The sequence below is a fragment of the Oncorhynchus clarkii genome, unplaced genomic scaffold (assembly GCF_045791955.1).
Source record: "Oncorhynchus clarkii lewisi isolate Uvic-CL-2024 unplaced genomic scaffold, UVic_Ocla_1.0 unplaced_contig_9080_pilon_pilon, whole genome shotgun sequence".
NCBI classification, from domain to species: Eukaryota; Metazoa; Chordata; class Actinopteri; order Salmoniformes; family Salmonidae; genus Oncorhynchus; species Oncorhynchus clarkii.
In genome coordinates, this window is record NW_027258089.1 from 20148 (window position 1) to 33956 (window position 13809).

General features: G+C 44.9%; 1 protein-coding gene across 1 annotated transcript; it reads left to right on the forward strand.

Annotated features, from left to right (window-relative positions):
* The first annotated feature begins 341 nt into the window (after positions 1 to 341).
* LOC139395342 (protein NLRC3-like) lies at positions 342 to 10149 on the forward strand. The gene is made up of 9 exons (XM_071142910.1): positions 342 to 502; positions 620 to 786; positions 888 to 2688; positions 2868 to 3041; positions 5255 to 5428; positions 5508 to 5681; positions 6127 to 6300; positions 9371 to 9417; positions 9587 to 10149. Exons 1-9 carry the CDS (start codon positions 342 to 344, stop codon positions 10147 to 10149), a joined length of 3435 nt encoding a protein of 1144 aa, XP_070999011.1.
* The last annotated feature ends 3660 nt before the right edge of the window (positions 10150 to 13809 follow it).

The window sequence follows — 13809 nt, forward strand, 5'->3', positions numbered from 1 at the left end:
CTTGGTAAATGTTCATAATGTCTACTAACGTCTTTCAGTCTAAACTGTAATGTTCTTTTAGTTGTGTTTACCCCGGGTAGACTAGCTGCTGTTATGGAGTCAGGGGATCCAACCAGGTAGACTAGCTGTTGTTATGGACTCAGCTTATCGGGATCCAAGTCAAATCAAATTAATAACATATTGGAAGGCGTATGTTTAAATGCAACATGAATTCTCTGATTTAACTCTTTGACCAAAGACAGTAAATGTGTTGTCATTGTTAATGGTTCTTCAATGTTCAGAAATATTGACTGTTCTGTTATCTCTTATTGTAGCTGAGTGAGCTGCGACTTACACCTAAAATGAGTCTCTCTGGGGAGAGAGAGGAGGAGACCACTGCCTCTAAAAGGAGTCGATATCGGGAGAGAGAGGAGGAGACCACTGCCTCTAAAATGAGTCTAATTGGGGAGAGAGAGGAGGGGAACACTGCCTCCAGAATTACCCAAGACACCAGTTCGAAGAGGTAAGAGATTAAATGTAAAATATACAGTTCTCTTAAAGATATAAGTGTTTTTGAAAGGAAGTAGATGAGGTATTGATTTGATTTTGATGAGGTGATCTGTCTCCCTGTTTTGTTCAGTGTCCAGAAGCCCAGAGCAGAGTCACCTACAACCAGCCTGCTATCAATGAGGAGTGATCAGCCACCTGCTTTCAGCCAGGAACCATTACCAGATGAAAATAATGAAGTGGGGAGTTTGGACAGTGAGGATGCATTAAAGATCACACACAACCTTCTGGACAGAAGAAGTAAGACTGTGTTTCATACAATATTACAAAGAATGGTACAAAGGCCTTTTTCAAACACACAAACAAACTTATGAGTCCCAACTCTCATTGTTTTCATTCAGGTCAAACTCTGCTGACAGTCCAACAAGAGATTAAGGCTAAACTGAAACACAAGTATCAACACATATCTGAAGGAATTGGACACCATGGAAACCAAAGTCTGTTCAAAGACATCTACACAGAGCTCTACATAACAGAGGGTGGAAGTGGAGGGCTCAATAATGAACATGAGGTTAGACAGATAGAGATGGCATCCAAGAAACAATCCACACAAGAGACACCAATCAAATGCAATGACATCTTCAAGCCCTTACCTGGACAAGACAAACCAATCAGAACTGTGCTGACAAAAGGAATCGCTGGTGTTGGAAAAACAGTCTCTGTGCAGAAAGTCATCCTTGACTGGGCAGAAGGAAAAGCAAATCAAGACATTCATTTCATGTTTCCTCTTCCTTTCCGTGATCTGAACCTGAAAAAGGACCAATACAGTCTGATGCAACATATTTCCCACTACTTGTCAGAGCTGAAAGAGATTGACAGCATTGAAGATGGTGAAACCAAAACTGTTTTCATTTTTGATGGTCTGGATGAGTGTCGACTTCCTCTAGACTTCAAAAACAATGAGAAATGCTGTGATGTCACGAAGCCAACCTCAGTGGATGTGCTGCTGACAAATCTTATCAAGGGGAATCTGCTTCCCTCTGCTCTCCTCTGGATAACCTCACGGCCTGCAGCTGCCAATCAGATCCCTCCTGAGTGTGTTGACCAAGTGACAGAGGTACGAGGGTTCAATGATCCACAGAAGGAGGAATACTTAAGGAAGAAAATCAAAGATCCGAATCTGGCCAATGAAATCATCAAACACATGAAGACGTCAAGGAGCCTCCACATCATGTGCCACATACCAGTCTTCTGTTGGATATCAGCCACTGTCCTTGAGATGATGCTGAAAGAGGCAGAGAAGGATGAAGTCCCCAAAACTCTGACCCAGATGTACTCACATTTCATTCTCATCCAAATCATTGCGAAGAACAAGAAGTACAACAAAGCCACAGAGACAAACCCCAAGGAACTGTCTCAGTCAGACAAAGAGATGATCCTGAAACTGGCAAAGCTGGCTTTCCAACAGCTGCAGAAGGGCAACCTGATCTTCTATGAGGAGGACCTGAGAGAGTGTGGCCTTGATGTCACAGAGGCGTCAGAGTACTCAGCATTGTGTACAGAGATCTTTAAAGAAGAATGTGGGCTGTACCAAGACAAGGTCTACAGCTTTCTGCATCTGAGCATTCAGGAGTTTCTAGCAGCAGTGCATGCTTTAGAATCTTGTTTGGACAAGAAGGAAAATGTTTTCTCCCCCACTAGTGATTATGACGAGAAGGAGTCAATCCAGTTGTCTGACTTACACAGGACTGCAGTGGACCAGGCCTTGAAGAGTGAGAATGGACACCTGGACCTGTTCCTCCGCTTCCTTCTGGGTCTCTCACTGGAGTCCAATCAGAATCTGTTACGAGGCCTTCTGACACAGACAGGAAGTACAACACAGACCAATGAGGAAACAGTTGAGAGAACAGTCAGATTCCTTTCAGACAAGATCAAGGAGGAATCCTCACCAGAAAGGATCATCAACTTGTTCCACTGTCTGAATGAACTTGGTGCCAACTCTCTAGTTGAAGACATGCAGAACTCCCTGCATTCAGGAACTCTTTCAGAAACAAGACTAAAACCTGACCAATGTTCAGCCCTGGCCTACCTGTTACTGATGTCAGAGGAGGTGCTGGAGAAGTTTAAACTGAAGAGATACAACACATCAGAGAAAGGTTATCAGAGGTTAATGCCGGTAGTGAAAACCTGCAAGAGAGCACTGTGAGTTCTGTTATGGAGTTGATGTGTATACAGTATCATTATAATGAAGGATTTGTATATCTAACAGACTATATCCTCTCTCCAGACTGGATCACTGTGAGTTATGTTATTGAGTTGATGTATACAGTATCATTATAATGAAGGATTTGTATATCTAACAGATTATCTCCTCTCTCCAGATTGGATGGCTGTAAACTCACATATAAATCCTGTGAGACTCTGGTCTCAATTCACCAGACACCAAACTGCCCTCTGAGAGAACTGGACCTCAGCTACAATGACCTGGAAGACAGAGGAGTGAAGCTGCTCTGTGTTGGACTAACCAATCCACTCTGCAACATACAGACACTAGTGTGAGTTAAATATCTTCAGTATCCCCTGTTTCTTTATTGTTTATTTATTCGTAGTTATTACATATACATAAAATGTGATAAATATATAAAATAAATGTTACGACTCTCTTGGTGTGGCTGGCAGGATGGAACCATATCAGTCTAACACATAGGAGAGTAAACCTGCTAGTCTGGCACATTTATTCAAAATAATAGAATCACTAAGGTTATCAAACTGTAACTGAAAACTAAAGGCTCTAATGATCTGAACCTAGAGTTAGACTTAACTTGAATGAAAACTAGCTAGGCTACTACCCAGCTTCACTTGCAGTCCGGCTAGTTTTCCTGTGGAGACCACAATGTCCAGCCAGGAGCTCTCCCTTGCTGAACTAAAGCAACACCTTAAATGTCCCAGGAGCGTTGCTGCATAACGGGGCTAAGTGGACTCAGGAGTGGATATAGCCCTGCCTAGCTTGCGGCAGCCTAGCTTGCGGCAGCCTAGCTTGCGGCAGCCTAGCTTGCGGCAGCCTAGCTTGCTGCAACCTACAATGCTGGTTGTGGGGTGTAGCTGACGCTCAAAACAGTGGCTATCCCCCGGCCACAGTCCTGGAGGCACCACACAAAGGTTAAATATCTTGAGTGAGTTGGTATGTTTTTAGCATGAGTTATTCCTCAGCATTGTTGAAGGCTCATTTCTGATTGGCTAGAAGGGCATTCTAGAATGCACATTCAAATCAGATTACGGGACAGCTGGAAAAGATATGATGACGCGATAAGCGCCTATACATGCAGAGAGGACAAGCAACAAAGTTACAGAAAGCAAAACCGAAATTGGATACATTGTGAACACAGGACTAGCAAAGTCAATTGGATACATTGTGAACACAGGACTAGCAAAGTCAATTGGATACATTGCGAACACAGGACTAGCGAAGTCAATTGGTTACATTGTGAACACAGGACTAGCGAAGTCAATTGGATACATTGTGAACACAGGACTAGCGAAGTCAATTGGATACATTGTGAACACAGGACTAGCGAAGTCAATTGGATATATTGTGAACACAGGACTAGCGAAGTCAATTGGATACATTGTGAACACAGAACTAGCGAAGTCAATTGGATACATTGTGAACACAGGACTAGCGAAGTCAATTGGATACATTATGAACACAGGACTAGCGAAGTCAATTGGATACATTGTGAACACAGGACTAGCGAAGTCAATTGGATACATTGTGAACACAGGACTAGCGAAGTCAATTGGATACATTGTGAACACAGGTCCAGCGAAGATAGACGTAGCTAGCTAGCTAGCAATTTATTTGTTTTTTGCAGATAATTGTTTTTTTTCAGAGCATTTGATGACTTGAACATGAATTTCTCATGTCCCTACTGTTGCAGACATGACACTTTTGAGGGAGCATGCAATTGGCATGGTGACTACAAGAATGTCCACCAGAGCTGTTTCCAGAGAACTCAATGTTTATTTCTCTACCATAAGCCGCATCCAACTTAATTTTAGGTTTGCTGATGTCAACTTTGTGAACTGAGTGCCCCATGGCGGCGGGAGGGTTATGGTATGGACAGGAATAAGCTACGGACAATGAACACAATTGAATTTTATCAATGGCAATTTGAAAAAGCACAGAGATACAGTGATGAGATCCTGAGGCCCATTGTCGTGCCATTCATCTGCCGCCATCACCTCATGTTTCAGCATGATAATGCACAGCCCCATATTGGATCTGTGCACAATTCCTGGAAGCTAAAACATTTCCCAGTTCTCTCATGTCCTGCATACTCACCAGACATGTCACCCATTGAGCATGTTTGGGATGCTCTGGATCGAAAGTGTACGACAGCGTGTTCCAGATCCCGCCGATATCCAGCAACTTTGCACAGCCATTGAAGAGGAGCGGGAGAACATTCCACAGGCCACAATAAACAGCCTGATCAACTCTATACGAAAGAGGAGATGAGGCAAATGGTGGTCACACCAGATACTGACTGGTTTTCTGAATTATATCTGTATTCCCAGTCATGTGAAATTCATAGATTAGGGCCTAATGAATTAATTTAAATTAGTTGATTTCCTAATGAACTCAGTTCAATCTTTGAAGTGGTTGCATGTTGAGTTGATATTTTTGGGGTCAGTGTATTTTGCTCTCATTCTGCCTGCAGAGGTCCAGCCTGTGTTAGAAAAAGTGTATCACTATATCTCCTCTCTCCAGACTAGCCGGCTGTAAACTCATATATGAATCCTGTGAGACTCTGGCCTCAGCTCTGCAGACACCAAACTCCCCCGTAAGAGAACTGGACCTCAGCTACAATGACCTGGGAGACAGAGGAGTGGAGCTGCTCTGTGTTGGACTAACCAGTCCACTCTGCAACATACAGACACTGGTGTGAGTTAACTATCTTCAGTATGAGTTATTATGTGGATGTTTTAAACATGTGTTAATCATGTGTTCTTCTGCCCTCTAGTCTAGGTCAGTGTGGTCTGACAGAGGGTTGCTGTTCAGATCTGGCCTCAGTCCTGAGTTCACCCAACTCACAACTGAAACAACTGGAGCTGAGAGACAATGACCTGCAGGACTCAGGAGTTACACTGCTGTCTGCTGGACTAAAGGATCCAGACTATAAACTACACACACTGGGGTAAGTACAGATGTTTCAGTCAGGTTGGTACTGGGCTGAGTTACACTGCTGTCTGCTTGACTGAAGGATCCAGACTGTAAACACACACTGGGGTAAGTACAGCTGTTTCAGTCAGGTCGGTACTGAGCTGAGTTACACTGCTGTCTGCTGGACTGGAGGCACCAGACTGTAAACTACACACACTGGGGTAAGTACAGCTGTTTCGGTCAGGTCGGTACTGAGCTGAGTTACACTGCTGTCTGCTGGACTGGAGGATCCAGACTGTAAACACACACTGGGGTAAGTACAGCTGTTTCAGTCAGGTCGGTACTGAGCTTAGTGAAATAAATACTCTGAAAATCTAATATTTCATCAAAATGTTTGTGTCATGGACAAATGTATTGGTGTCCTACAAGACGATTGACACCAGTACACCAACCGAGACAGCTGTTGTGTCTCTCTGTAGGCTGTCTGGCTGTCTGGTCACAGAGGAGGGCTGTGCTGCTCTGTCTTCAGCTCTGAGGTCAAACCCCTCCCACCTGAAAGAGCTGGACCTGAGCTACAATCACCCAGGAGACTCTGCAGGGGAACTGCTTTCAGCTGCTCTGGTGGATCCCACATATAAACTGATGAAGCTGAAGTAAGTCAGAATAGATGTCCTAATAGTGTGAGCAGCGGTTGTGTCATACAGGTGCAATACCAATGATGTGAACCCTTTGGAATTACCTGGATTTCTGCATCAGTTGGTCATGAAAGTCACAACAATAGACAAACACAGTGTGCTTAAACTAATAACACACAAACTATTGTATTTTTATTGTCTATATTGAATAAAGAATTTAACCATTCACAGTGTAGATTGGAAAATGTATGTGAACCCCTAGGCTAATGACTTCTACAAAAGCCAATTGGAGTCAGGAGTCAGCTAACCTGGAGTCCAATCAATGAGACGAGATTGGAGATGTTGGTTAGAGCTACGTTGCCATATAAAAAAAACTCACAAAATTTGAGTTTTCTATTCACAAGAAACATTGCCTGATGTGAAGCACGAACAAAATAGATCTCAGAAGACCTAAGATTAAGAAAGGGTTAGAAAAGTATCTCTGAAAGCCTTGATTTTCATCAGTCCACGGCAAGACAAATTGTCTATAAATGGAGAAAGTTCAGCACTGTTACTACTCTCCCTAGGAGTGGCCGTCCTGCAAAGATGACTGCAAGATCACAGCACAGAATGCTCAATGAGGTTAATTAAGAAGAATCCTAGAGTGTCAGCTAAAGACTTACAGAAATCTCTGGAACATGCTAACATCTCTGTTGACGAGTCTACGATATGTAAAACACTAAACAAGAATGGTGTTCAAGGGAGGACGCCACGGAAGATGCCAGAAAAAAACATTGCTGCACATCTGAAGAAAAAGAGCTACTGGCAAAATATTATATTATATATTATAATGCAACTAAAGTTTAGTTTTTTGGAAGGAAGGAACACACAACACTATGTGTGGAGAAAAAAAGGCACAGCACACCAACATCAAAACCTCATCCCAACTGTAAAGTATGGTGGAGAGAGTATCATTGTTTTGGGCTGCTTTGCTGCCTCGGGGACTCGGGGACACCTTGCTATTATAAATTTGGGAATTCATTTTTTCCGTTGATCAAGACATTTTGCAGGAAGGCTATCTTCTCCGCCAATTTAAGCTCAACAGAAGATTGGTGATGCAACCGGGCAATGACCCAAAACACAGAAGTTCTGATCTCAACCCGATTGGGATGCTGTGGCAGGACCTCAAGAGACCGGTTCACACCTGACATCCCAAGAATATTGCTGAACTGAAACAGTTTTGTAAAGATGAATGGTCCAGAATTTCTCCCGACCATTGTGCAGGTCTGATCCGCAACAACAGAAAACATTTGGTTTGAGGTTATTGAAGGAGCTTCAACCAGTTATTAAATCCAATCGATAGTCTCAGAGTTGAACTCTTTTCCAACCGTTCAGCCAAAACTACAGCTGAATGGTCTCTGTAGAGTTGTAGTTCTTAACCATTTTAACATGTAACAGTTGTAGTTCTTAACCATTTTAACATGTAAGAGTTGTAGTTCTTAAACCAGCTCCATGTTTTCTAGTCTTATCCTCTGTTAGACTTGTAATGTTTAACCAGCGTACCCCGCCATGTTTTGGTCTTTGAAAATTTGACCATTATGCAACCTTAGCACATCGTCGTTTACGTGGTCTGGTGTGAATTGGGTCACGGAGGGGGGCTTTTATACTTGAGTAGAAAAGGGGTGGGTCTCATCGTGTTTGTGGCCCACCTGGGCGTGGCTACTGACTGCATAAATTACCGTAAAACAACCAATTATCATTTAGAAGAATAAATCACACTGTTTTCTTTTTTTTCAAAAGTATTCTTCTACTTATTCATCCATCTTATACAACATTCAAAAGTAAACCTGACAGCTGGGAAAATGTACACTTTTTAAGAGATATAGTTACGTGTGTTTCCTGTCCTTCATGAGATCACCAAATAAAACGACACGACTGTCTCTTAAGTGTCCATGGACCATTCCCACATTCCCCCAAATTTAGTTTGGGGATTAGGAGTTTGTAAATAAAAATGATTTGTTCTCCATAGGATCTCTTGCTCCATACTCTATGGGATAGGATCTCTTGCTCCATACTCTATGGGATAGGATCTCTTGCTCCATACTCTATGGGATAGGATCTCTTGCTCCATACTCTATGGGATAGGATCTCTTGCTCCATACTCTATGGGATAGGATCTCTTGCTCCATACTCCATGGGATAGGATCTCTTGCTCCATACTCTATGGGATAGGATCTCTTGCTCCATACTCTATGGGATAGGATCTCTTGCTCCATACTCCATGGGATAGGATCTCTTGCTCCATACTCCATGGGATAGGATCTCTTGCTCCATACTCCGTGGGATAGGATCTCTTGCTCCATACTCCATGGCAGCAAAGAGAGAGAGTTTCTAGCAGGAGTTTATGACCGTTTTAAAACCTGATGTGGGAGAGAGAGTGAGAGGGGAGCCACGATATACACCCCAAAAAGGGCCACATCGTGACAATGGTGTGTTCAATAAATACATGAAAACGTAGAATTGTTTGTGTGTTATTAGCATAAGCAGACTGTGTTTGTCTATTGTTGTTTACATTTGATGACCAATTTATGCAGAATTCCAGGTAATTCCAAAGGGTTCGCATACTGTTTCTTGCCACTGTATGTAGTGGAGTAGGTTCAGTAACATGAGGGCATGATGGTATAATTAGGGGGGAAGCAGGCTGAGCACTCCAACACAGCATACATCATCACCACATGAATACTCTTCTTCTGCATCTCTGATTGATATCCTGTTGGAATTGTACTCTGTTCTGTATGCAGTAGGTAGGATAGAATACCTGTATGTCTCTAGTAATGAATTGTACTCTGTTCTGTATGCAGTAGGTAGGATAGAATACCTGTATGTCTCTAGTAATGAATTGTACTCTGTTCTGTATGCAGTAGGTAGGATAGAATACCTGTGTGTCTCTAGTAATGAATTGTACTCTGTTCTGTATGCAGTAGGTAGGATAGAATACCTGTATGTCTCTAGTAATGAACTTGGATAGTGCACCAGAACACAACAATATGGTTTAAATGTTGACTGCTTTATTAGGTCTTTGTCAGTCAATAACCTGTTTCTCCTACAGTGTGGATCATGGTGGAGAGTGCAGGCTGAAATCAGGGCTGAGTAAATGTAAGTCTCTTTAATCCTAATTAACTGTATATTCAGAACTATAGTAACTAATCAATACTTGTTCTTCTTAATTAACTGTATATTCAGAACTATAGTAACTAATCAATACTTGCACTGTAACATTTTATATGAAGATGTGGTTTGATCAAACTCTCCTTTTTGTCTACAGATGCTTGTCATCTCACCCTGGACCCAAATACAGTAAACCCACACCTGATACTCTCTGAGGGGAACAGGAAGGTGACATGGGTGTTGGAGAAGCAACATTATGAAGACCATCCAGACAGATTTGATTGTCTTTTCCAAGTTCTCTGCAGAGAAGGCTTATCTGGAGGTCGTTATTACTGGGAGGTGGAGATGGACGGTGACCAGATTTACATCGGTGTGGTGTACAAAGGAATGAAGAGGAGGGGAGATGAGGATGACAGTTGGATTGGACTCAATAGGAAGTCCTGGTGTTTATTCTGCTCTGATAGCGGTTATGACTTTTACCATCCCGGAGTCAGTGTCAGAAGATCCATCTCTGATCCAGTTCCTAACAGAGTTGGAGTGTATCTGGACTGGTCAGCTGGTACTTTGTCCTTCTATAGTGTGTCCTCCTCTGGTACACTGACACACCTTTACACAGAACACACCAGATTCACTGAACCCCTCTATCCTGGGTTTGGGTTTGAGGTTTCCTCCTCCTCAGTCACTCTGTGTCAGATAGACGATCGACACAATCAAAGGTGAGTCATCGATCTAGGTAACAATCATTCTAGGTAACATAATAACAAAATCCTCTTCAATCATCCTACCAGGAATCAAGGTAAGACCCAGATTCAGACACATTGATTTGACAATGGTTTAATATTCCAACAGGGGCAGGCAATAGACAGGTCGAGGCAGGCAGGGGTCAGTAAACCAGAGGTGGGGCAAAGGTACAGGTCGGCAGGCGGGCTCAGGGTCAAGGGTCAGGGGCAGCCAGAGTGGTCAGGCATGCTGGCTAAGAGTCAGGACAGGCAAGGGTCAAAACCAGAAGGGCGAGAAAAGAGAGACTGGGGAAAAGCAGGAGCTGAGATCAAAACCGCGGGTTGACTTGACAAACAAGACGAACTGGCAACGTACAAACAGAGAACACAGGTATAAATACACAGGGGGTAATAGGGAAGATGGGCGACACCTGGAGGGGGGTGGAGCCGGTCACAAGGACAGGTCAAATCAAATCAAATCCAATTTATTTATATAGCCCTTCGTACATCAGCTGATATCTCAAAGTGCTGTACAGAAACCCAGCCTAAAACCCCAAACAGCAAGCAATGCAGGTGTAGAAGCACGGTGGCTAGGAAAAACTCCCTAGAAAGGCCAAAACCTAGGAAGAAACCTAGAGAGGAACCAGGCTATGTGGGGTGGCCAGTCCTCTTCTGGCTGTGCCGGTTGGAGATTATAACAAAACATGGTCAAGATGTTCAAATGTTCATAAATGACCAGCATGGTCGAATAATAATAAGGCAGAACAGTTGAAACTGGAGCAGCAGCACAGTCAGGTGGACTGGGGACAGCAAGGAGTCATCATGTCAGGTAGTCCTGGGGCATGGTCCTAGGGCTCAGGTCCTCCGAGAGAGAGAAAGAGAGAAGGAGAGAATTAGAGAACGCACACTTAGATTCACACAGGACACCGAATAGGACAGGAGAAGTACTCCAGATATAACAAATTGACCCTAGCCCCCCGACACATAAACTACTGCAGCATAAATACTGGAGGCTGAGACAGGAGGGGTCAGGAGATGAAACAGATCATGGAGTGACAGTGCCCCCCCCCCCTCTAGGGGCGCCACCTGGCGTCCTACCTGGGGGCATACCTGGTTGACCGTGGTGTCAGCATTGAAAATCTGCGATGAAGCCTAGGTCCGGGATGTCCCTGGCAGGGACCCATCACCTCTCCTCTGGGCCATAACCCTCCCAGTCAACCTGGTACTGGAACCACCTGCCCCAAGGTCGAATCTTCAGGAGATGCCTCACTGTGTAAGCCGGTAGAGGGGTGGGCCTGGAAACACCAGAGACGAAGGGCTGTGAGACATTGGTTTGAGTCTGGACACATGAAAGGTGGAATGTATACAAAGGGTACAGGGCAACAGAAGAAGAACAGCAGAGGGGCTTATAATCTTGGAGATTGGGAATGGGCCGATAAACTTGCGGGAGAGTTTGTGGGATTCCACCCGGAGCGGCAGATCCTGGGTGGATAGCCATACCTTCTGCCCAAGACGATACCGGGGAGCCGGGGTCCGATGGTGACCCGCTTGTCGTCGATTCCTGGAGGTGGTCTTGAGGAGGGCCGACCGGGCTCTCCTCCAGGTACGGCGACAGCGGCGGACAAACATCTGGGCAGAAGGTGCGCTGATCTCTTCCTCCTGCTAGAGGAGACCAGGCAGCGCAGAGTTGTCTCAAGATCCTGTTTGGCTCGCTCCGACTGGCCATTGGACTGGAGGTGGAACCCAGAGGACAGGCTGGCCGACGACCCAATGAGGGTGCAGAACGCCTTCCAGAACTGGGATGAGAACTGAGGACCCCGGTCGGAGACCATGTCCACGGGAGGTCCATGGATCCGGAAGACGTGCTGGTCCATGAGCTGGGCCGTCTCCTTGGACCAGGGTAGTTTTGGGAGTGGAATGAAGTAAGCGGCCTTGAAAAACCAGTCAACCATGGTCATGATGGCAGTGTTTTCCTCAAACTGTGGGAGACCCGTTACGAAATCCAGGGATATGTGGGACCAGGGACGGTGAGGGACAGGCAGTGGTTGCAGAAGACCAGCCGGAGCTTGCCGAGTAGTCTTATTCTTGAGTTTGAGTTTGAGTTTATTTTTATTTTTACAGGGACAGTGCACATTAATCAACGTTTCAGTAAAAGTGCCGGTTTTAGCCAGCCGGCTAATTTTCAACCGCAGTCCCTGGGCAGGTTATTAAAAACAATTACAATATAGACAATAGCAGCATAGAACAAGCAAGACATAGCAACATAGGACAAGCAAGACATAGCATACAGAGCAACATAGGACAAGCAAGACGTAGCATACAGACAGAGCAACATAAAACAAAAAGCAGCAAGACAAAATTAATAAAAGCAACAAAGTGTTTCCACACCTCACAAGCTACAGACAACAGACAACATGGAAAGCGGCAACACACAGCTAGGGACCATGTTCACAAATCTGATTGACCTTTAGCCATGTCTTCAAGCATTTTGTGAAAGTGTGATATGTGGTGCAGTTATGTGTGTCTGATGGCAGTGTATTCCAGACATGGGAAGCTCTCACAGAGAATGCAGATTTACTAAAGGTGCTTTTCCTTAGGGGAACTATACAGTCACCTCTCATGGCAGACCTTGTGGATCTGCTGCCATATGTCTGGGTTTTCTGTTTAACAAAAATATTGAGTGGAGGGGGAGCCAGGCCATTAAGGATCTTGAATACAAGACATGCGTCGGTGTATTGCACAAGATTTTCCCAACTCAAGAGCTCATGCTTTCTAAGAATGTGACAATGATGATGGCTATTGGGCTTCCTATCAAGCACTTTGAGAGCCATCTATGACATCTATTCTGAGCACAGACCGTGCAGGTGGAGACAAACGCGGCGACATCCGGAACCATCGTAGTCCAATTTCCTCTCCCTCCGTTGTTCCATAATCGCCCATTGATTCAGATGGTCAAAGTGATGATGGAATTGAGCTCCGTAGGTAACTCCCGCGCTGCAAGCTCGTCCTTGACCTCCTTCGAGACATTGTGCAGAAACATATCGAACAGTGCCTCAGTGCCTCAGTGCCTCCAATGTGCGGGAGTACTGCCAAAGCTGGATTAGTTTCCGGGGGGCCTCTCGCCCGGAGAATGGGGCATCAAAAACCTTCCCCACATCTTCCACGAACCCCTCCAGACTAGCGCATTTGGCCGGCTGTTGTTCCCACATGGCAGTATCCCAGGTGAGAGCTCTCCTGGACATCAGCGTGATAAGGTAGGCTATCTTAGAGTGATCCGAGTGGAAGGAGGAAGGCTGAAGTTCGAAGACGAGCACACTGAGCTAGGAATGCCCGGCAGGTGCTCGGCTCTCCATTGAAATGTTCTGTAGGAGGTAAGGAGGTATGTTCTGTAGGAGGTAAGCGGGGCTCCCGAGAAGGTGGAGTGACCAATCAGACGGCGCTGCTAGCAGCTGAGGCTGCCTCCCCGACAACCCGTGGAATTGCTCCAGCAAACTGTCCAACGCCCGGTCATGGCATTCAGCCAACGTTTGGACCCCCCTCCACAAGGCGACGAAGCAATTCCTCGTGCCTATCGATGGTGGCTCACTGGGTGGAGATGGCGTTGTGCAGCTGGCTGGGTCAGTCATGGCCAGTTCGTATTATCAGGAATCAGATGCAGACA

Coding starts and splice junctions, on each gene's coding strand:
- LOC139395342 (XM_071142910.1), top strand. CDS start 342: ATGAGTCTCTCTGGGGAGAGAGAGGAGGAGACCACTGCCTCTAAAAGG. Junction 2,689..2,867: donor AAAACCTGCAAGAGAGCACT/GTGAGTTCTGTT, acceptor TCCTCTCTCCAG/ATTGGATGGCTGTAAACTCA. Junction 5,429..5,507: donor TGCAACATACAGACACTGGT/GTGAGTTAACTA, acceptor TCTGCCCTCTAG/TCTAGGTCAGTGTGGTCTGA.